The sequence below is a fragment of the Daphnia magna genome, linkage group LG3 (genome assembly GCF_020631705.1).
Source record: "Daphnia magna isolate NIES linkage group LG3, ASM2063170v1.1, whole genome shotgun sequence".
Classification (NCBI taxonomy): domain Eukaryota; kingdom Metazoa; phylum Arthropoda; class Branchiopoda; order Diplostraca; family Daphniidae; genus Daphnia; species Daphnia magna.
Window position 1 is genome coordinate 3,886,814 of NC_059184.1, and position 23,055 is coordinate 3,909,868.

The 23,055-nt window shown below is 37.8% G+C and overlaps 4 protein-coding genes and 3 long non-coding RNA genes across 8 annotated transcripts; 4 read left to right on the top strand and 3 right to left on the bottom strand.

Annotated features, from left to right (window-relative positions):
• Positions 1-1,538: 1,538 nt before the first annotated feature.
• LOC116919515 (sorting nexin-17) lies at positions 1,539-4,282 on the bottom strand. Of its 2 annotated transcripts, none has more exons than XM_032925531.2 (11): positions 4,158-4,282; positions 3,978-4,096; positions 3,660-3,852; positions 3,411-3,592; positions 3,149-3,239; positions 3,002-3,086; positions 2,762-2,924; positions 2,499-2,696; positions 2,255-2,437; positions 2,105-2,200; positions 1,539-2,052 (listed from the first exon to the last, which is right to left on the bottom strand). In XM_032925531.2, exons 2-11 carry the CDS (start codon positions 4,035-4,037, stop codon positions 1,921-1,923), a joined length of 1,383 nt encoding a protein of 460 aa, XP_032781422.1. In that variant the 5' UTR covers positions 4,038-4,096; positions 4,158-4,282; the 3' UTR covers positions 1,539-1,920. The 2 variants fall into 2 exon arrangements, with proteins under 2 accessions (XP_032781422.1, XP_032781423.1); XM_032925532.2 differs by having other exon boundaries at positions 3,978-4,069; positions 4,131-4,279.
• Positions 4,283-6,241: 1,959 nt separating this feature from the next.
• On the bottom strand, positions 6,242-7,733 carry LOC116919517 (ubiquitin-conjugating enzyme E2 J2). Its single transcript, XM_032925534.2, has 7 exons — positions 7,339-7,733; positions 7,249-7,276; positions 7,143-7,160; positions 6,887-6,932; positions 6,783-6,827; positions 6,566-6,694; positions 6,242-6,505 (listed from the first exon to the last, which is right to left on the bottom strand). Exons 1-7 carry the CDS (start codon positions 7,550-7,552, stop codon positions 6,272-6,274), a joined length of 714 nt encoding a protein of 237 aa, XP_032781425.1. The 5' UTR covers positions 7,553-7,733; the 3' UTR covers positions 6,242-6,271.
• Positions 7,734-8,667: 934 nt separating this feature from the next.
• LOC116921853 lies at positions 8,668-9,020 on the top strand. The gene is made up of 2 exons (XR_004393625.2): positions 8,668-8,729; positions 8,796-9,020. It is a non-coding gene; the product is annotated as an uncharacterized LOC116921853 (long non-coding RNA).
• On the bottom strand, positions 8,731-9,437 carry LOC123470781. Its single transcript, XR_006644622.1, has 2 exons — positions 9,383-9,437; positions 8,731-9,317 (listed from the first exon to the last, which is right to left on the bottom strand). It is a non-coding gene; the product is annotated as an uncharacterized LOC123470781 (long non-coding RNA).
• A 324-nt stretch (positions 9,438-9,761) lies between these two features.
• LOC116918888 lies at positions 9,762-14,231 on the top strand. Its single transcript, XM_045170677.1, has 8 exons — positions 9,762-10,302; positions 10,363-10,443; positions 10,510-10,659; positions 10,735-11,499; positions 11,554-12,833; positions 12,897-13,137; positions 13,199-13,517; positions 13,589-14,231. The coding sequence occupies exons 5-8, from the start codon at positions 12,078-12,080 to the stop codon at positions 14,229-14,231; spliced, it is 1,959 nt and encodes a 652-aa protein (XP_045026612.1). The 5' UTR covers positions 9,762-10,302; positions 10,363-10,443; positions 10,510-10,659; positions 10,735-11,499; positions 11,554-12,077.
• A 525-nt stretch (positions 14,232-14,756) lies between these two features.
• On the top strand, positions 14,757-15,078 carry LOC116919518. Its single transcript, XR_004391933.2, has 2 exons — positions 14,757-14,945; positions 15,045-15,078. It is a non-coding gene; the product is annotated as an uncharacterized LOC116919518 (long non-coding RNA).
• Positions 15,079-16,482: 1,404 nt separating this feature from the next.
• On the top strand, positions 16,483-22,989 carry LOC116919519 (serine/threonine-protein kinase ULK2). Its single transcript, XM_032925535.2, has 17 exons — positions 16,483-16,929; positions 17,125-17,217; positions 17,346-17,396; positions 18,656-18,725; positions 18,788-18,838; positions 18,927-19,049; positions 19,159-19,232; positions 19,348-19,508; positions 19,809-20,214; positions 20,308-20,496; positions 20,569-20,932; positions 21,033-21,301; positions 21,381-21,534; positions 21,613-21,770; positions 21,872-22,018; positions 22,091-22,226; positions 22,292-22,989. Exons 1-17 carry the CDS (start codon positions 16,840-16,842, stop codon positions 22,363-22,365), a joined length of 2,610 nt encoding a protein of 869 aa, XP_032781426.2. The 5' UTR covers positions 16,483-16,839; the 3' UTR covers positions 22,366-22,989.
• Positions 22,990-23,055: the final 66 nt, after the last annotated feature.

The window sequence follows — 23,055 nt, forward strand, 5'->3', positions numbered from 1 at the left end:
TTAGTTTTATTACAAAATCTTTTGGAATCGTGTACTATACCTCTGTGCTGATATAATACAAAAAATTTGATCTCCAAAAAAGCTGTTATTTTTCCAGGAAACTTTTTGAAAGGTACTTGTTTACCTTTCCACAACACCCCCCCCCCCCTCCCCGTATTACAACTGTAGAACAAGAAGCAGACGTTTTTCTAAGTAAATTTCTGTTTCCTTATGAATAAGTCCTTTAGCATAATCAGATAACTTAAAAAGACTAATTGTGTCAAATAACTCATTACCGACATCACAAACTACACTACTCATGACATAAAAAACGAAAACAGTTTGACACTACAGTCACTAGTCACAGTCAATCACTTAACGTCTGCTACGGTACATTGTAAAAATGTAAACAAGTACCTTTCAAAAAGTTTCCTGGAAAAATAACAGCTTTTTTGGAGATAAAATTTTTTGTATTATATCAGCACAGAGGTATAGTACACGATTCCAAAAGATTTTGTAATAAAACTAACTACAACTTAATTAAATATATTATTTTTCATTTCCCTCCTATAGGGCCCGAGAGGACAAATACCGCAGGTCGGAATTCAGCCTTGGCAACTCAGCATCCGATCTTGGTCTATTCTAGAATTCCAAATGCAAATTAAGATGAATCGTTGACCAGGAGAACGCTGCATCTGCTACGGGTCTTTAGAGAATGAAACGACTAGTATTTGTCGAAGTTTTTTTAAAGTTTTATTTTAAAGATCATTTTTTTCAAAACGAGAAATTTTATGAAACAATTGAATGCCTAAGTTGAATGAAAGTAAAGGACAGAGAAGGCTAATAATTATCATACTTTGATGCTCAAAAAACCTCTATAATGTTTAACAAGCTAATTGCGCTTTTGGCTTTTTGTTGATATTTTTGCTGCTACCTTGTCGCATTGTAATGGAGTAGCGAATATTGCCTATTTTTTTGTTGAAATGAAGCGCGGATGATAATAATACATCAACAAAATTATGCTGTTTTTTGCTTGTCGCCCAATTTTTCAATCGTTGAAAGAAAGGTTTTTTTCTTCTTTTTTTTACAGCTGGTTCCAATAAATTTGCTGTTGTGTCAGCTAGGGCTTTCAGTTTTTCAGCTAAATCCTTTCTCTCTTGTTCGACAACAGCTTGAAACACCTTCTTTTTCTGCTGGATAACGTTTGCCATTATTTTATTTTTAAAATCCAAGTCGTCCTCGGGTTTACGTAACACTTTTCAAAAACTTTTGTGGTAGTAAACGTTTAAAGTCTATCAATAGCCTTGTTGACTGCAGAGTTACTACCATCGTTTGCTTTGTTTGCTGGCGCATGCACTTGCAATTCACAGCTTTTCTCGGAAATCATGGCGTCTGTAAGTTTGGCTATTTCAAGGTGTTGCACTGTCCTTTCGTTTTTTATTAGTTAGGAGTGTTTAGCATGCTACATACTTTGTAAATGATATTTAAAAAATAGCTGCTGTGCCTAGTTCTTACAACAGATGTTTGATTGGAAGAACACATGTCAAAATATTCTCAGATGTTATACACAGTACTGTGTATTTTTAAAAGCTCTGGGATTACAGTAAGAGACAGAATATAAACCTCTTGGTCGAATTTAACATCTTTGATACTGAGCCAAACAGATTGAAAATGGTTATAGATCACTGTTTTGTTCACCTCTGTCTTGTGACATAATCGAGCACATACAAAGATTTAATTAAGAAAACACTTAATTAAAAAAGTCAGTAATATATCAGAATAGTCATATTAACAAATAAGAGACAGTTAACCACAGAATTTCAATGATAGTCAGTTTTGCTCCAAAAGTGGCCTGAAGTTACAGGTTCATCCAAAACAAAAATGTCCTGTAACCAGAAAGTGGAAAGGGAACCTATGATTTAGGATTTGTATTCTTTCATGTCACAAATCTTCGTCACGAATATCTTCAAAGGCGTGATTCTCAATTCGCGCTTCTTCAAACGAATGATTTCTTCCATTTCGAAAGCGAACACGGATACTTTCTTTTAGTCCAAGTGGATTCTTTATTGGATCCTAAAAACAAAGTGTTAGATTTAGGATCCACAGCAACCGGTTCGATTTGTACCTTAGAAATTCTAGTTTTCCCAGTTGACTCAGAAATACAAAGTAAAGTTCCGTTTTTCCCTAAGAATGTTAGCTTTTGAATCACTTCATCCGCCAACTAGAAGAAATAAATTGATTAGAAAGTTTTGCGGTTAAAGAATCGTTAAGTTACCTTCGGAAATGTACTGCAACTACCAGCTTCCTGTTGCTTTCGCATCAGCTCTTCAACCATGCTTTGCAGGCACAACGAAAGAAAAATGACTTGGGTACTTTCTACTGTGATCCACTGTAATCGATCTTTAGATAAAAGGTATTCAAACGACAATTCTAGTTTAGGGTGATCGACACTATGTTCCTGTTACCGAAAAAGCTTTTTGGTTAATGACAATTCTGAATGTAAGAAATCTTCGTTTTACCTGGACAATTGTAGTAATTCTCCAAGTACGCATACGCGTTACCCGAAACGACCTCTCTGACAAATCTGGGTAGCGAAAAACTAGTTCTTTATTAAGCGCATAAATAGATACGGAAGTGCGAGGGGTAGGAAAGTCCGTTAAACACGGTAAGAAATTTACGCTCCCGTAAAAACGCATTTGTCGCGCAAGTTTCAATACCTTTATTAAGAAAAAAAAAAGGGGGGTTACGTTCTGTGCCACAAACATAACTTAAAAACATATACGTCGTGCTGCTTGTTTTGTTCCATTAATCTTTTCAGTGGGATCAATTGTTGTTCGTTCGGCTGTATCCAATATCTTTTATAGTCATCTTGGAATTGATTGTACACCAGTTTTGTTCCAACGGGGTCTTTTAAAAGCTCATCGTCATACGTAGTATCCCAATAACTGAATTTTAATAAAGTACGATTGGTCATAAAATTGCAAGAAAAAGAAAAGAAAATCAATTAGAAGAAAATGTGTACCTTTTCCTGATAACGAGACTTGCACTCTCGCCAGACAGTTTCACAGCTAAGAATGGCGATTCATAATTTAGCAATCTTCTAACCACTAGATCATGAACAAACGGAATTATTTTTGGCAGTGCATGATGATAATTTGTAAAGACATACAACAATATTGATTAAACTCATTAGCATCTTGAACGAAAAGGGCAAAGTAATCCGCCAAATCTTCTGGAAGCCCAATATGTTGAGCAACTCTCTACAATAAAAAAACAAACAAACACAGTAATAAATTTTTTAAATGAATAAAAATAAATTAAATAAAAATAGAAATCAAACAAAAATAAAAAAACAAATAGAAATATATATATATAAAAAAAAGAAAAAAAAAATATATATTACCTATACCTGTAAAAGGAAGACTTTTTACCTTTATAACTGAATCAGTTTCTTGGATTGGTGTCACAGGAATGGATATTACTTCTTCCCCAGGTAGAGTAATCCTTATATGGACATTTTTTTGGTCATCACTCGACAAGTGTGTTTCATTTTGAGCCATTCGAAGAAATGCATGAAAGAAGGTACTATTGCTGATTCTATGGTCAAGAGCAACTTAAAGGGAAAAATTGAGTGACAACTTGGATGGCACACCAAATCATAATAGATAAAGACAAATTACGTGATTGTAAATATTTCTCAAGGTATAATCTGCGTTCCTCAAGCTGGAGGGTGGTCAAAGGAAGAAGCTTTTTAGAAGGGAACTCTGGTATTGTATCATGACTGAACAGTTTCTTCAACTGGTCATGTAAGTGTCTTAATTGCTTGTATCGAAGTGTGCAATGATGATTTCCATTAATGTGAACATGATATCCCTAGAATAATATAAACAATTCACACATTCTTTTTGTTAAAACTCACAGATCGTAGGCCTTGTATGGCCGACTATCGAATGAGATAAAGGCAGAAACCATCGTAATCGGCAAATACCGCTTCATACCTGGTAGTAACTCCCATCTTTATCCTGAATGTTTTCTGTTTCTGGGATGGAAAAATGCATGGTTCTATTTCAATTCCTCCATGCAAACTCAGCTACTCAACAACCGTTTTAAAGACCTACTGTTAATAACAAGCAATAACGTCTATAACACACCTTAGAATTCGGAACTGTCCGAAGTACCGTTTTTCTTAAACCCTTTTGCGTTTTTGGTTTCAGTTGTCGTCTGCTATGGAACAGCATTGTGAAATGTGAACTATTCTTTTACTCCATAGCCTACTACTAGGCTATGGCCAACACAGTCTTCACCCGTGAACGGATTCAGATCCAAGTACGTTATTCCATGAAAACGGATGCCGCGAGTGGTGACCAACGGATTCGTTTCCCTTCACTGATGGGCAAGTAATCGCGCCACCTTTCCTCCGTACATGTGAGTATAATAGTTCGAAGGCACTCAGATTTGAATCCATTCACGGAAGTATAAAGTAATGTTTCCTTTTTTCAGGGTTTGAATGTTGAATTTCCGTTCACGGATTGTATTTCAATTTTCAGTGTAAAATTTGTATTACAAGTATTACAATGTTTACAGGATTTGTTTCCGTTTACGGATTGTTTACCTTATTTATACACGTGCCTAATTCTTAATTTTCATTAACCACTTAAAACTACTTAATTAATATTGATTGAATTGTTGTTTTCTCCAACAGTTGGTTTTCTTTTGGATTAAAATGCTTTTATCGGAAGAGCTTAAGGAAATAAAACAGATTTGCCGTACAACAGTTTTACGTGTATTAATTAATATTTAAGTTTTGCATGATTAGCAACAAGAAATTTGAAGAACTGAATGACTGAACTGATAATTACTGAAATAATGCCATTTAGTTTTATTTACTTAGTACTGAATTATTAAATATTAATAATCAATAATAGTTTAGTGTTTTACGTTTAGTTTTCAATGGAAAAAGACGAAATTTTAACTGGCGCCAAAAAATAATGGCCGCCGTCGTGCTCTTTCACGATTGGCTCATACATATTTGCTTATTCCTAATATAAAACTATGTTTAATGACGTTTTTCTAAGTGTCATCGTGTTCCTCGTGATAAGAGGATCACGAAAAGTACATTGTATATTACTTTAAGTGAAGAAAATTATCCGAACGGTGTACGAAAAGTTGGGTGTGTATCTACGTCATCCCCCCTCCTCCCCCAAAGTTGGCAAAATTGAATAATTTATTGTATCCAAACGAAAGGTGCCATCATTATGAATTTTATGGCAATCGATAGCTCTCATTAAGAGCTTTCGATTTCCGTAAAAAAAAAATTAAAATATTAATATGGAAAGAAATCCTATCATGATGAAAAAATTTCCGTTTTTTCGCTGTAACGCATATCTCGGTCTAGCCGATAATTCAATATATTCAATATTCAAACGAATCCGTTGGTCACCACTCGCGGCATCTGTTTTCATGGAATAACGTACTTGGATCTGAATCCGTTCACGGGTGAAGACTGTGTTGCTATGGCATAGTAGAAGAGGGGATGGTATGTTCACTTACTAGAAATTTCCCGTAAGGCTAGATCCTCGGTTTTTCAGTGTTTTTTTCAAAGTTCTTTGTCTCGATAAATGGTGCTGCCACCAAGCGTAGCGCCAACTTCAACAGTTTTTTTTTAAGAGCGAAGAAGAAGTAAAGCTGTTAATTGTGCTCGTTGTGAATTGCAATAATGTCTATTTCAAATCCTCTAATCCTATTCGTACCCTGTGTGAAAGGCATTTTGATCTTTCAGATATTGTGAAAGGATTTACAGATGGGGTAGTATTTCATGAATATGAAAGATGGAGATTAAGTCGTTTTGCTTGTGCATTTATTATTTTTTTATATATTAAAAGTACATTTCTTGAGTTACAGCATAAATAGTACGTAAAATTTTGATTTACAGTACAATAGTACCTTTAATATCATCCGTAATGTCAATTGCTATACTGACCCGCGCTAAACTTTCAAACGTAGTTCTCCGGAAAATCCGCTTGGTGTCACTACCCTTTATCGAAGCAACCTGGGATCTAGCCTTATGGGAAATTTCTAGTAAGTGAACATACCATCCCCTCTTCTACTATGGCTATGGGTTAATCTAATTTAATTAAACTTTCTGCAAAAACCATTTCACGCTTGTTTATGGTTTTTTCATGTTTCTATTCTTTTCAGCCCCCTATCGGAAAATTTAATTTAAATATTTATTTTTTAAAGAAGGAACAGTTCTTCTTAATGATAAGAGGATATATATATGTGTATATTTTGTTTAGTCTATGCTAAGACTTTTCAGTACATGCTTGACAATGAATGCAAATAAAGTAAAGCCAGCGATCACAACAACATTTGCTAGTAGTCCGGGGTAATCCACCCGGCCGACCCGTCGGTCTCCAAGGAATGGTAGAGGATTGTTTCCACTCTCTGCGCTGCTAATCGTAGGTAGCGAAGAATTTGTTGCCATTTCGGCTGCAGCTTTTCTTAACTCAATCTCCTTTTGAATTTTCTTTGGGATGATATCAAATTAGTTTAGAAACTTAAGAAAAACTAATGTATAAATTCATACAGCTGCAATATCTGGAAACAGTTCATTGAACACCTTATCTCCAAGGTTGAATTTAAGACTGTGTTCAGCAAGCCACCGCTTTTCATTGTCTGTGGTTTCAATGCTTCCCAGAGTTGGGCTCTTCTCCAACTGAAAGAATGGAGATTTTAAAAATCTTCCACTTTGGAAAAATACTTGTGATCTAATACATAAAGAGAAAATCAGAGCTGTAAATTACCATGAAACTCAGTAATCCAGTAAGAATAGTCGATACACTCCAAGCCTGCAAATGTACACCATTTAAATATGAGTCATAAGAGTAATTTCAAATAAGAAGTTTACCGGATTCCAAGAATCTGGATGAAAATCGCTGATTGATAGGCATAACCTTTTTTTTTTTTAATTGCCAAGATAGATAAGGCAAAATGTTTTAGCTTTTCACAAGAATATAAAGGGCTTAAGAAATATTTGAAGATAAATTTGTCTCACTTATCTAAAAATTTTTAAATATCTCTTGAAATAACACTTTTAAATCCATTAATAAATATTCTGTAATAGATGCAAAATAAATACCAAACTCCGATCTCAATTTCATTACCTTGTATTTGGTTTGAACCTGTATATGCAACAAAATCGTTAGGATGAATGAAATGGAATGTTTCTTCTTTAATAATGATCTCATTTGGTTTTAAATATATTTTTACCTTCCATTGGGTGTTATCATATAGATACCTATATAATAATAATCACATTAAGTTTATACGAGAGCAAATTCGCAATTGAATGAAAAATACTTGGAGGCTTGAATGGAAATTCTGCAGGAAATAAAAGTTTTCCGTGATAATAACCTCCTTCATAAAGCGAAGTTTCAGGGCCACTGACGACATAATGCCACTCCAAAATGTTTGACGGTAAAGGCTCTGCGACAACATACGGAATCGGGTCCTTTTTCAAGCGTAAATAATCCTGCTTTAAACGGGATGTTGCGCTATTGTTGTGTTTACTCATTTTATAATAAGGGCTGGACTCGCTAAAGAGTCAGAAAATTATAGAAACGTGATATATATGGCAGTCAAAATTGATCCATGGCGATGTCGCAGACGACGGTGACTGTACTGTAAACAAGGCCAGCAGTAGTAGAATACCGATACCGCTACAGGCCTACGCAACCTATCTCAGCCAGCGACACCACTAGGGTTTGGCCCCGAACACGTTCTAATCGGGGACACCGCTAAGCTTCCCCGATTTAAATGAATCGGGAAAGTTCGGTACGGGGATTTCTTTTTTCGGTGTGGAACGGTGCTATAATCGGTGCTGCACCGATAGCACCGCTTCAGCCATAGGGGGTTAGTCTTACCAGTGACCTTGAGTTCGGATAGGCCAACGAGAATCACGTGACTAGGGTCACATTTTGTTCTTGTTGGCCGCAGGGCAACTGCCAATTTAGATCACTATTCATTGATAATCGGGGAAGGCATCGATCACCGATATCACCGCACCGAGCACCGAAATCGCTTCCCCAGTTAAGATTATCCCCGCACCGGATCGACAAAAAAGCTCCCCGATTGGCGCGGGGCTGAGCGCTAGACGCCACTACCTCCTATTCCTATCTCAATGGTGTAAAAGGGTCGGGGTGAAAGAGTGATTTTCCGCCCGGTGGGAGCGCCTCTTGCGGGTGTGTTGTTTCACTCCACGCAGAAACTCATTTGTCGACAGCTGGCAGTCCCACCAGGCGGAAAATCACTTATACGCCCCGACCATGCCCTAACCCAAAACTCTCGCTTTTTTGTATAGTAATCCCCGCAAGAGGGTACCCCTTTTCTGAGAGGGAAAATAGCCATAGAGGCAATTCACATCGCGGTTTCGCGTGTCAATTGTTTCGATGTCCGCCATTTTCTCTGGTTGTTTATGTCATGTTTTGCGTTGTTTGTATTGGCTGAAAGTGTTATTTCCCAATACAAAGTGGATTTTGTGAATCAGTGTTCAATTTTTTTAAATTTTTTTTTGTGTCAGGTAATTGCTACGTATCTTGGTTAGTATGTGTAGCAATTTCTGTTTCCAGATCACATTTCTTGTATTTTTAAAAAAATCTTTTCTGTAGGGCTTTCATGGGTTTTCAATATTGTTGTGCCCCGGGTTGCAAAAACAAATAACATTAGAGTTTGTAATGCACATTTTGTTCTAGGTAAGTCTCGACAAATTTATTAATAGTGAATGTGTCTATCTAATTCTTCTATTTGAAATCACACAGGGAAACCTTTTTAGTACACTGGAGAAACACACCCAGACTGGGCCCCATCCCTGAATCTTGACAAAGTGTATGTTAACGCTAAGTCAGCCATGGATAGAGAGTCAAGAAGAGTAATTTTAAATGTTCAAGAGGTAATACAAATTATGAAGTATAATTTATTCATACGTTATGACAACAAAAAGTTATATGTTATAGTAATGTTACAAATAAACAAATGAAGAGTAATAACCTTCGCTTACATCAACAAATTTTTGTTTAAAAGACTGATTGCACAAAATGATCCAATTCCCCCATCGATAAATCTCTTGTAGGTCTCAAGGCCCTTGTAAGCCTTTAAATTTTCATGTGTGTATGGAGACTTGGAACATAGCAGGTAATTTACCAAATCAAGATTGGTTACCAGTGGCATTTTTCCTGCGATGCTAAGTCCATTGCACCAATACTCTTCGTGAATTGTATAGGGGCAATCACAACCTAATATTAATAGTTTTGCTGCATACTTACGTTTATCTTCTGACAGCCCTACAGAAAAGATTTTTTAAAAAATACAAGAAATGTGATCTGGAAACAGAAATTGCTACACATACTAACTAAGATACGTAGCAATTAACTGACACAAAAAAAAATTGAAAAAAATTAAACACTGATTCACAAAATCCACTTTGTATTGGGAAATAACACTTTCAGCCAATACAGACAACGCAAAACATGACATAAACAACCAGAGAAAATGGCGGACATCGAAACAATTGACACGCGAAACCGCGATGTGAATTGCCTCTATAGTGGAGGAACCAGGGGTCTATGACTCTGAGCAGAGTAATAGAATACTGGTGTAGCCACGGCCATGTTAACTCCCCCTCTCGGATTTTTTCCCAAAAGTTGCTGCAAGTTTCGCGTATCGATTGTGAGAAAATGAGGCAAGATATCGATTTAAGTGTCTCGTAACCGTAACTGCCATCTATGAATTGAGTTTTAAGGGTTGTTATTTTTCTACTCGTATTTTTCTACTCACACCAGCTTTAAACTTTAAATTAGTGCATTAGATTTAGAAATGTCAGGTAGAAATAAATGCGTTGTTCATCCTTGTCGTGATACTTACAATTCGTCCTGGGATAAAGAAAATGGAGTAACATTATTCTGTGTTCCCAAAAATTTTGTAGAGAAGTGGAAAGAAGTGATCCCCTATTTAAACAAATCGTCCTATGTTTGTTCACGTCATTTCGATGCAGAGGAAATTGAAAAGGGAAAAGAAATTTTGAATGTTTTTCATCCTTTTGTAAGGTGGAAACTGAAAACGGGTTCTTATCCCAAGTATATGTTGCTGCCCAGTGATTATCCCCAAGAACTAGTTAGGAAACGAACAACAAGGGAAAGTGATCAAGCTACTACTTTGGTGCCACAGAAAAGGAGAGCGTTGATGGATTTACCAATTTGTGGCAAGCAAGAAAATGTAATGATGCCTAAGGTAGCTGTAATTTCGAAAAGTAGCCCACCTCTTGCTCAGGTACAAGAAAATTAATATCTATTATTGAGATCAATATAATGATTGTTGTTCTATACTAAGCCTCCTGATCTGGTACTTGCAAAGCCACCTGAGGAAGCTGTGCTAGTTTTGCTACCTAAAACTTTTTCACATCAGGTCCAGGTAAAAGCATGTAGTACAGAAAGCAAGTTAATTTTTTAAAATAACTGAACATTATCTATTGAATAGGCAATTAAACATGAAGAAATCTCTTCTGATCCTGAGTTAGTTTTAGCAACGGCAGACATTATTGAGAATCCTGTGCCAATGCATGGATATTTGCTGGCTGAGGAACCTATGTCAATTGTTTTTCCTACAACAATATCTGTCCTAAGCCAGGTATAAGAATATAAGCACTTTGTTCAAAGCTAAGTCAATGTTTGTTAATCTTTTTATTACTTCCCTCTTGACCAGGTTGAAGAACAAAGTGAGTTTCCTGGTGAAACCAATCCCCTTGATCTCGTTCGACAAAATCGATTTATGTGTTTGGTTCCAGAAGTAGTCGATAAGACGCCAACAACTATAAAGCATACTGAGCATATACAAAAACACGTAGATGGTGTGGAAGCTGTGGAGCCCCTTTCATCGACCACCGAAACAAGACCCACAACAGTAATTTCTGTGTGTGACGAACGCTCGCTGCTCTACTGGTCTTCATTCGTTAGACTACCTTCCATTTCTTGGGGGTGGTCTTTCAACCAAGGACTTGAAACTGTTTTTTGCACTGGCTACGGTAAATCTGAAAAATTAGCCACAGTCATCGTGAAAACCATTGCTGTCCGTTTATCGGGAGAGCTGTTCTACCTATTCAATGGGATTAGTATATCACATTGCGAATTACCGCCGAAATTTTCAACGTTTGAAAGGCTTTCCACCATTATACAGTTCTTCGACAAACTGAAGCCATGCGAGGGTATCACTATCCCATCAGCAAAGCTAACAAAATATTCAGATGACTTCGTTGGTGTGAAAGACAAAAACGGAAATTGGCGTTCTAAAAGTTGTGCATATGTCTTTGACACAATATATGTCGCTACATCATGCACGCGTTGCCGGGCACTGAAGAGATATTTTCTGCAGAAGATAGGAACGTTGCAATTAAAAAAGAAAAAAGAAACAATGAACGAGAAATGTCGAAAATTGCGAAGCAAGCTGAACACAATGGAAAAGAAACTTGAGGTATTTGATTTAAAAAAATCATTCAGATTTGTAATGAAATAATTTCCATTTCAGAAAAGCAACCTAAATGTGAAAAATTTACGCAGTGACTGCAAGAAACTTTTGAAGGAAAAGAAAAGTGCTTTTCAGAACCAGATGGGACATCTTTCAGAAATGGTGAATGGTGGTAGTTTTATTATTTTCAAGTAGCTAGTAGCTCATTAAATGTTTCTTATATGACATTTGGTGATTTATTTTACTACATCTTAATCATTTCTTTTTTCAATGACTATTTTCTCCAAATTTGATTTGAAAGTTATTATTCGCGACTGACAATTTTTTTTACATTCTGTTTACAAACAATTTAATTGCGCATTATTTATTCTCCTGTAATTTTCATTTCATATCGCAATTTGTGTTTTGTTTGCTGACCATAATGTAACAATTATTATGTTGTATGTTTCCTTATGTGTTAACAAAAAATGTAAACGTTAGCATTCAAAATCGAGATTTGTTTGAGATTAGTTTCATTAGAACTTTTGTATTAGATTTTATTACGCATATTTTTTTTCATTTAGTTTTATCATTTATAGGAACAAATGGTGGTCCGCACGTTTCTTGTTAAGGGTTCAATAGATCCAGCTAAAGATAAGAAAGGGAACACTATGAGGTATGAAAATGTTTATCTCATCAACTGTGTGCTGTTCAAGATGAAAAGCAGCCGAGCCTACAAATTCCTACGAGAAATGCAGCTCCTACCGCTGCCAGGATTGTCTACCATACGAAGATTAATGAGCTCATCACAATGTGTTTTGGGCTTCAACAAACTAGCCTTGGAAAACATTTGTGAAGCAATGTCAGGAAAATCTGCACATGAACGTTGGGGTGGAGTAATGTTAGACGAGATGGCAAATGCCAAAGGAATCGATTTCGACACATGTACTCTTACTTGGAAGGGAACTGTAGATTATGGTGGAGAAATCTCCGACTTGGTTCCCAATGGCCTTGCTGACCATATCCTGGTATTTGTTTTTCGACCCTACTTAGCTGGTTGGATACAACCTTTCGCTTGGTTCGGTACCAAAGGTGGTGCCTCTGGTACTATCTTGGTAGAACTAATCATCAAAGCTTTTGCATGCCTACACAATCATGGCGCAATTGCTAAACATGTCGTTTTTGATGGAAATCAAACGAACAAATCGTTAATGAAGCAATTTGGAATATCGGGAGAAGAAGAGGGAGCAAGTTGCCTTGATCATCCACTTCAACCTGATTCCAAAATTCATTTTATGGTGGACGTTCCACATTTATTGAAAGTTGTAAGAAACAATATGGAATCACATCGTTGTGTACAGGTATATTGAAATGAACCTTCAATTTTACAAAAAAAAAATCATTCCATTTATTTTTATTTGTAGTTCCAGGGACATTTGGTCAATTATAAACATTACGAGGAATTGTTTGATTTCGCAAAGACGAAGCAAATCACCCTTGGATATCACCTATCCTACGCTCACATCCACCCGAACAACTTTCAAAAAATGAATGTTCGTTTATGCGCACAACTATTTTCAAACAAAACTGCGATGGCGTTCAACATCCTAAGGAATCAACAAGAAGACACAGAAGTTGGAAAATTTATAAAATCAAATTTTCAAGGTATCTTCTTTTATCTACAAACTTTTTCACTATATTGAATAACTATTCGTTTTGCAAATAGGGACAGAAAACATAGAACGCCTCACAAAAATGATGAATGACGTGTTTGACATACTAAATCTGCGCTTCTGTAAAGAGGGAATTGTCCATGCGACTTGGGAAAATAAAAAAGGCAAATTGAATCAAATGCTGCAAGCCCTCTCAGAAACTGAGCGTGTTTTTGAAGAACATGGAAAGAATGTTAAAATGTTCGTTTCCGAGACTAGTCTTCAAGCCTGGCGTCTAACTATAAATAGTGCAATAAATCTGATCGAGGAGCAATTCAAAGCAGGAATTAAAGTTGTACTAACAGGAAAATTTAATCAAGATCCTCTAGAGAGGTTAACTATGTTTTCAATCTTTAAAGCTATGTGAGTAACATTAATTAATATAAATTTATTAAAAAATTCAGGCTGTTTGGAATCGTTCGTTCGGTAGATAGCCACCCAACGGTGACATCTTTTTTGCAAATCATTCGATACGTTTCTCTACAATCTCGCCTGAGTTTTCTTATGAAGCAAGTGAAAGGAAGTAATATCGACAATAAGGAGCCACTTGAGATGCTGGTAACGATGTCCCAGTGTCTCCAACAACACGCAAAAGACATTGACATCACCGTGAAGGACTTTAAGGAAGCCATCAAAGATAAGTTGCTCGCCGAATTAACTATACGTTATGTAGACGACATACCAAAAGGAGGTAAAAATGATTTCAATTTAAACTTGATGGTGTATGACCTTTGTGGTTACATCGTAAAAACGAGGAAACATTTAACTGCTTGCGAAGTCTGTAAGAATTTGGTGCGTTGCGACGAACTTGACTTACCTAAAGATTTCACTGCTGACCAATATACAGCAATGAGAAATCGTGGTTATCTAGTCTACGTAACGGTACCTTTTTTAAAACTATTCTTGTTGTTGAACTGGCAATTCAATCTCATTTTGAAGATCTCAACCACATCTACATCCACGATTCATTTGAATTGTGTTGTGCCAAAATTGCTGAGTTACACACTGTTCCACTTTTCTGTGACGAACACAGAGATTATAACCTAAAATACCTAGTAATGGAATATGTAAAGGTACGTTTTCATTTAGAGAGCAAGCGTCTTAGAAAACTGTTGGTGTTGCAAGCCAAATCTAAAGTGCAAACCAACTTCAAAATAGCTAAGAATTCGTAACAGTTAAGTTTGTTTTGATATTAAAATTTTATGTTATGTTTCACCTATCAAAATTCATTAATATACAGACAAAAATTTCAGTTGTTAAACAATTGTTTCTTATTACTACACATATTCTATAAATATCACAAAATTATAACTAAAACGAATACTCAAACATTAGTTTACAGTCCAAAAGTTGTAGCAGTTTCCAAGTTGTCATTTAAAATCGTAGACTTTTACTTTTTTCACACTAATTAATTAAGCCACTTTTTGTTTACTTTCTGAAGTACAGACGACGAAAACGAACGAAAACATAGCGAAAACTTAATACATCACAAGTTCACAACACAGCCGCTGTGGCGCTTTCGTTACGAGCCAGAAAGACTTTCAGGCCAAAAAGGCAATGGGAGGGCCCGCCATAAGCGTGGCTACACCAGTATTCTATTACTCTGCTCTGAGTGGTGCTATTTTCGCTTAAATCGAAATGGTTTCCGTTATTCTTTGTTTGTTCCCCGCACTACTGGAAAAAAATATATATATTTTCCAAGAGGCACTAGCCAGCCACGGCAACTTCACTATACAAAGTGTTTATAGCCACTTATGTTAGGTAGGCAATAGCTATTTTTAAATAGTTAAGACTGGTGGCGCTGGTGTCCCAACAACTATCAGCTGATAATGTGTAGCTACAGCCTTTTTTTTTCTCCAGAAAACATGAAATGGCACGTTGTTCCCGCAAATAATAAATAGAAATTTTCAACTCATAATTGGTAGTGCCACGAGACGCTAATTACAAGCTATCCAGCATCAACATCTATAGCCTAATGCAGTTTACAAGATATAAGTAGAAAATGGTAGCATCACAGAAAAAGGGACTGAAAAAAGGGCCTGTAGAGTGTAACCCCTTTGGTAAACCAAGAGGGAATTTAGTTCTAGAAATTAAAATATATTACAGAATGTCATAGAAAGTTGTTCTTTTAACAATTTGAATATTATGCACAAATTATAATTCCTTAATAAACTCTTGTTTATTCTCTAAAATCAATTAAAGGGTTTTGTTTACATCAATTGATGACCTATAAGGCAATTATTAGCTATCCTTCAAGTTGTTGTGTTTGAGTTAGAAACATCTAATTGTTGTGTTAGCATCTCCATAGACCAGTTTCGGATGCTGCGTTGCAAAATTTAACAAAATCCAGGGGAGTTTCGATTGCAGGGGGAGATAGGAAAAAAAGGGGGTTTTTGATTTATTTACCCTAGTAATACTTTTCCAATTCAGGAAATGAATACTACACTTTAAGACATTCTGCGTCTTCTCCAGTCATTTTAAATAATTAATCATCCCTAGTTTATCCATGAAAATTAATTCAAGTAAAAGGCTAGGGATGCTGTTTAGTATTTTTTGCGTTTCTAGTGTCAAGAAAATATGTGATCATGGGTGATTCAAATGTTAGCAATCTAATACCTCAAACAATAACTCTATTTAAACTGTCCGACTATGCCAATGGACTTGTGCAGATAGAGAAGGATATCTACTTTGAAAAATTTGTAAAAGTAAACATCGATTGTCCATACCTTTTTCTAAGTCGATACCAATTTTTCTAAGTAGATATCCTTCTCTATCTGCACAAGTCCATTGGCGTAGTCGGCGTAGATTTTTAAAACCAATACCATGTCTCATAGTTCGAGCGGAGGGCGCTGGAACTCGGTGCGCATCTACGCTATCATGTTGTACAGTATTCCTTCGGAAAACAGCGATTTATAAACCCATAAATTAAAACTAGACAAAAATATCCAAAATCAATGCAGCCCTTAACTTAAAAATTTATGCAGTTTAATCGACGTGTAATCAAACAAAATGGTAGCCTAGTATAGCACGGTGTTGCCTACAATTTCCTATCAGTTGCTCTAAAAACCAGTAAATATTCTCGAGCTGTTTTCGAAAATCCAAATTCGGGGTAAGAATAGATTAGTTGACTGTTTTAAGTCTTATTTTTTGGTATAGCTCATTCGTTTAATCAGTTTTTGTCAAATAGCTCTTTGTCATAAAAAGAAACAAAGATGTTGGACATCTGTTGGCAATACATAGTACCAATTTGGTTTACGTCGGAAGAAAAAACATCTGTTTCGCATGCAGTCTGGCAAGCGAATTCAGTTCTTTGTTGCTAGGTTCAGAGGATAGACCTTTCCCAAGTACTGGGAGTGGATCGCCATTGTATATGCTTTTGTGTACATTGATTAGTTTATTCTTGTTTAGTGCCATTTAATCTGTCATCAATCTTAGTTTATTTGTTAGAGTTATCGTTTGTTTTGGATAGAAAACGTCAAACATTGTTTGCGACTGCGCCGTCTCAAACGACAATGGCCGCTACGAAGTGCCAGTGTTATTATTAGTTGAACGGCTCTTGCATCCGTTCTTTGAGCAGTTCGACGTTGTGTCAGCGCTGATGGAGCTCGACTGCGCTACTTGACTCAATCGAACGATTGACGAAGTAAAAAACACAATGGAAATTGTAGGTGATTTCGAATATAACGCCAAGGACCTGATCGGTCATGGCGCCTTCGCCGTGGTATTCAAGGGAAGACACAAAAAGGTAATACGATTCTACTTCCACTCTTCAACCCCTCTTCCGTTTGTCTCTCCCCATTTTCCGGTTGTAGTTTACTACGTCACTTTGTTTTGTATACATTTTGCCTTTAAATCCCCTGCACGACGATGGCGTCTATACCGCGTGTTGTGCAATGACATCAGCGATAATCTTGCCTTTGGGCAACACTTATGTTTGCAGAATTCGAGTTCCCCCGTCGCCATAAAGTCTATCACAAAGAAAAATCTTTCCAAGTCGCACAATCTTCTAGGAAAAGAGATCAAAATCCTCAAGGTAAGCAGACAATAAGGATAACAACATATTGTCTATCCACTGCCACTTTGTGAAGAAAGCGTTTAACCATTTACAATCCATTTCCGTAAACAAGGAAAAAAAAAAGCTCACAATTTATTTTTCTACAGGAGCTCTCCGAAGTGCATCATGAGAATATCGTGGCACTGTTGGATTGCCAGGTAAAACCCTTTTCTCCTTCTTTTTTGTTTTGTTTACCTACAAGACTCAAAGATGTTCCAGGTGTGTTTCACGATACCATGGGTGTTGCACGTGATCAACCAAGGTCGACAACCTTATTTGCAAGAGTTTCTTTTCTCTTTAACTTTAAGGGGATATTCCAAAACCCTCACCCCCCCCCCCAGGCTTAATGTAATATGGGAGCATCGTGCTTCGTTGGAGACAACATACACTTGGGAAAGAAACGAGACTCCCCTTACCCCCATGGTGTGTTGTCGATAAGGAATATATAGAAGAAGAGCAGGTTTAAAATTAAACCCGAGCTGGGTGTATGCTGTAAACATGACCAGATGCGCATGCCCAGAATCGCATTTCCCTTAGTGGGAGGTGCCCGACATTTAATTCGGGAGTTGACGTCATTAGGTAATGAAAATGTACATATGCCACAGCGCATACCAACAAAATGTTGGAGGGAAAACCTGCCTTCGGGAATTTGACCAGCGATTTTTTTTTTTCATAATATGACAAACACGACAGGCCCACACTGCGCAGTTTTGTTGTTACTTGGTTTTCTGCGCTTGACCTCGAAAAGACGTTTTAGTTAGTGACGCAATACAGTTTCTCGACGCAACAGCGAGTTCGCAGAGTCGCTACCTGCGTAGAAATTCTTATCTGACCTACTACTACAACTAGTGAAGAGACGTAGTAGCAGTAGAATAATTTGTCGAGACTTGTCACTTTTTTTTTGGCATCGTATCGTCTGCCAGTTTGACCCACTTTTTCGCACAATGGACTTTGTCTGGGTCGGGAAAACAGGCAGTTCTTGAAGAATGAAAACAAAATGTTACTGTGCTTACTTTTTTTCGTAATCAAGACGTACGTAAGCGAATGTTCGCCCGTTAACACATAGCTTGTTTACTGCCGCAAGGCAATGGCCATGAAGTTGAGATCTTTTTTTTTTTTTTTTTTTTGTCCTTTTAATGTTTTGCGGAGCGAGTCGGGCGCGCGGGCGTTGATTTGTATAGTATAGAATGTAATGACACAACAAAGGAGAGTGAGTATACGCACGAAAGGCCACCCCTCACTTTGCGTCGTAACCTTGATGTTTTTTTTTATTTATATAAAATTTTCGTATATAAATTAAATTTTTAAACAATGGGTTGGGCCTTAATAGTTATCTCGCGACCATGCAACATGCATCCCTTTTCCGTTCAATCTACCAGTGCACTCTTTTAATGGAAATGAATGATATATTTTTCAGGAAACCCAACATCATGTGTTTCTCGTCATGGAATATTGCAACGGCGGAGATTTGGCGGATTATCTTTCAGGTTTACTTGTCACCATTTCGTTGGATGAGTTAAACATTAATCAATATTTGTTTGGCATACAGTTAAAGGAACTCTAAGTGAGGATACGATTCGCAATTTCCTGAAACAACTTGGTAAGGGATCTAGTCAAAACAAATTAGGCAACACTCGATTATCGCCAAAGCAATAGTTACATGTAATTTAATCGAAATTTATTCACAGCTGGAGCGATGAAAGCCTTGCAGCACAAGGGCATAGTGCATCGTGATTTGAAACCGCAGAACATCTTGCTGAGCCATGCTGGTAAACCCAATCCGCAACCAAACGATATTCGCTTGAAAATCGGTGAGTGACCTGATTATAGAGACTCGGCTACAATTTCTGTACCTCCGGGTCAAGTTACTCGACTAACTATATATTTTTTATCTCTCTTTGTCTGGTTATCATCGAGCAGCGGATTTCGGGTTCGCCCGGTTCCTTCAAGACGGTGTCATGGCAGCCACGCTTTGTGGGTCTCCTATGTACATGGTACGATCTCTTGTGTAACCGGAATCGTCGTAGTTCCTCACTCTTTATCTCTTTGTCCCTTTGTTTCATTAGTTTCCTTACCATGACGTATTTCATTTCTTTTTTCTTTTTAAAGGCTCCTGAGGTTATCATGTCCCTTCAATATGATGCCAAAGCGGATCTGTGGAGTTTAGGTACAATAGTGTTCCAATGTCTGACGGGACGGGCGCCCTTCACAGCTCAGACGCCTCAAGCTTTGAAAATGTACTACGAAAGGAATCATAATCTCAGTCCCAAGTAAGGAGTGCTACCCTTGCTATCCATTTTTTTGAGAAAATGTAAAGAAGAGAAAAAAAAATGCGTAGAGACCTTGTGTGACGTCATTTTAACATGGTGAATGGTTTGTTTTGGGGCCAACTGTTCTTTAGTGGTTGTCACGATTCCAAGTTGAAATCGTCTGCTGATGCAAACTGTACTACTTTTTTTTTTATCGTTCAAATCGTATGATGCAATGCATGGTCCTGTTTCTAGACCATAGAAGAGATCAAATTTCATCAGCTTTTCATAAAACTTGACCGATCGATTTTCTACCTACAGGATTCCCTCTGGCACTTCGCCCGAACTGACAGCGTTATTAACTGGCTTGCTGAGACGTAATGCAAAGGATCGAATGGAATTTGATGATTTTTTCAATCACTCGTTCATTCGTAAATCTCAACCGCCTCCAGCCACCCCGCCATTGCCCGTTCCTAATTTAGCGCGCCTTTCAACACCCCCCAAAACACCACCCGTTACCGTTCCAATTCGGCCTGTTACGACAAACGTTCCAGCAACCCAAAACAACAATCCAACTACGCCGGAAGAAGCCGATGATTTCGTGTTGGTTCCGAGTCCCAGCCAATTGCGTGATGGTTCAAGAGGTGCAGCCGTTGCTGGCACTAATGAAAATGAAGGCGATACACAACCATTACCAGTTCCATCACAAAGAGATGCCTTTATCAAGGTCTGCATTACCTTGAATCCTGTTCTGTTATCTTGGTAAAGACAAAAACAAAAAATTATTATAAAACCAAACAATTTGGGCTTTTCCCAACAGATGCAAACTTCGCATCGCAACAGTGATTGTTCACCCGTCGGCAGTCCGTCTTCCAGTCCGGCGGTCAGAGCTGCTCCATTACCGCGATCACAGCCAATCAGTGTTGCTCAAAAGGCTTCGTCGCCAACAAATGATAGCAACTCGCGAACCGGAGTCTCTGGAGATATTAATTCACTCTCCCCTCCATCAGTAATTTCAATTAAGCTCTTTAATGAGCACCGGGATGGGAAGATTAATTGCATTGAAATTTTTTTTTTTCAGGTTCAGTTTTGCGTGGGTACTCCTCCCGGAGTCCCTGGTCGACGCCGGTCAACATCTGGTAGCAGTTGTGGTACTTCGCCTCCACCCTTTGCTGCCCCTTGGCCGCAGTTGATGAACTCGCCTCTTCGCCGATGTGCTGGTAGCGGAGGAGTCGCTGCCCCCACTGGTCCCCTGGCGCCCATCAAGGGTTCGCCAATCAGGATGTCGGCGTTGGCCAATGTTTCAGAAATGGCGACTACGCCCTCGAATGGTGGAATGGTGCAGTGGCGGAATACCGGAGGATCTGGGACAGCCGTGGAATGGAATACTTTAGCGCACCACCATCACCATCCTACGCGTACTATGACCCTTCCCGAGTTCACTGGTAATAAGCCGCAGCCTTGAAATCTTGTTTCTAGCACAAAATCTTATCTTTAAGCATGTTTTTGTTATTTTCTTTCTTTGTTTTGACTGATTTCACTTAGCCTCGCCCTCGGTTACCATGTGCGGAACGACTCCTAATCACGGATTTCACCGTAGTCAGACCGAGTTAATGCCGAGCTCTCCGAGTTATGGTGGAAATAGAAGTCCCATGCAATGTTTCCCGGGGTTGCAAAATAGCAACGGCAGCAATTGGAGTCTGCAGCGCAAGTCGAGTTTCGAACAGGGAGCGTACGGTTACGGTACGTCGCCCCCGATGGAAGGGCCCATTGTTTTCGTTGCTCCTGAGCTGACGCAGGAAACTCTTTTAGAGGTGCGTATTTTGAAGTGTGACGCATTTACATTAGCATTAGCATCGTGTGCAGCATGTCAAAATAATGTTTTATTTATAGAAGGAGCATAATGATACTTTGGCGAAACTCAACTTCGTCTTGGCTCTGGTTGAATGCATTATGGATGTGGCTCGTAATCGAGCTTCTCCGCTTGCAGCGGCCCTTAACGAGTCGATACACACTCGCAAAAATTCAATGGCATCTTCACCGCCTGGTAGAACATTGAAATTAAAAGACCGAAAAATTTATTTCGGTCTTTGGTAATCAAAATAACAATGATTTTGCATATTAGGGGATGGCGCCATTAGTCCGGCTCACTCCGATGCCCAGCGTAGAGCTGAGCAACTGGTATTGTACATACGTGCTCTACAGTTGCTCTCGTCTGCCCTCAATTTATCCAAAGAGGAATTACAAGCCGAAAGGCTTCATCCTTCACAGTCCGTCAAACAGGTAATGAAGAAAGGGGCAGGATAAACACCTTTTATGGCTACTGTTCTCGTTTAAATAGCTGATCATTTATTATTATTTTTTAAATACTTATTTTCCGGTAGGTTGTGGCTGTTTTGAACCAAAGGTTCCACCATTGTTTGTCGCAGTGTAAGCAGCTAAACTGTCAATCACTGGCCAATCAGCTAGGCGATTCGAATGCCGCCCAGCTGACGGCTGATAAATTGTTATATAATCACGCCATTGATTTGGTAAACTAGAAATCTAGAATTCAATTTTTTTTTTTCATAAGCCTACAATTTTCGTTTAATCCACCTTCTTAGTGCCAGTCAGCTGCTTTGGATGAACTCTTTGGCAATCCGGCGAGCTGTTGCCGACGTTATCAAACGGCCCATATATTGTTTCACAGTCTGGCGCAGCAAGTTACGCAGCACGCCGATAAATCCATCCTTAATAAATGTAAACAAAAACAAAATAATATTCATCATGTGATTAGGTTTTAAAATATATTTGGGGTTGTACAGATCGCGAAGCCGTGGAGAAGCGTTTGTTTGTTCTCCAACAGCAAGGCTTCATCAACGCCTATGATACTTCGTGACCTGCCAAAGGTTTTCTAAAGATTATGATCTCTCATCCTTCCCAACTCGGGCGTCGTCGTCTGAAAAAGAAAATTAGCCCAAAAATAAAGAAAAAAATATGTCTTTTTCTTCCTTATAAAAAGTTATCCGTAACTGTCGATATGCGTCCTGGTCATAGATCCAATAACTACAAAAAGTTTAAAGATAGAAGCAAGAAAAAAAAAAAAAAAAAAAAGGCTATTATAAAAATTAAGTACTTTGGTCTGTGCTTATGCAGAACCAGATTTTTAGCTGGGATTACTACTACAGTCCATAAAAATGTAGAGAAAAGCAGACTGTAATCAACATGTGTTAATGTTAAACAAATATTTTCTCTTATCGTATTGACGGTGGTTGGGTACGTCGGTTTCAACATCAGTGCAGTGGGTTTTTGAAATCTTGTTTTCTCGCTCCTCTTTTCATTGCTCGTGATTTGTAAAACATTACCTCGCTATGGATGTGTTGGAATATTCTGGTTGTGTGTTTATCTTTTTTTTTATCCTTTTTTTCCTTCTTTCTTTCTGTTTTGGCTTATTGAACTGTCCTTTGGACATCAGCGCGAATCTAGATTGTACACGTAAAATACAAATCGTTTTTGTACTTTACATATTTCTTTTAAACTTCCTTTTTATTTGTTCTCAGCAAGCCATAAATCCGATTTCAGTATAAAC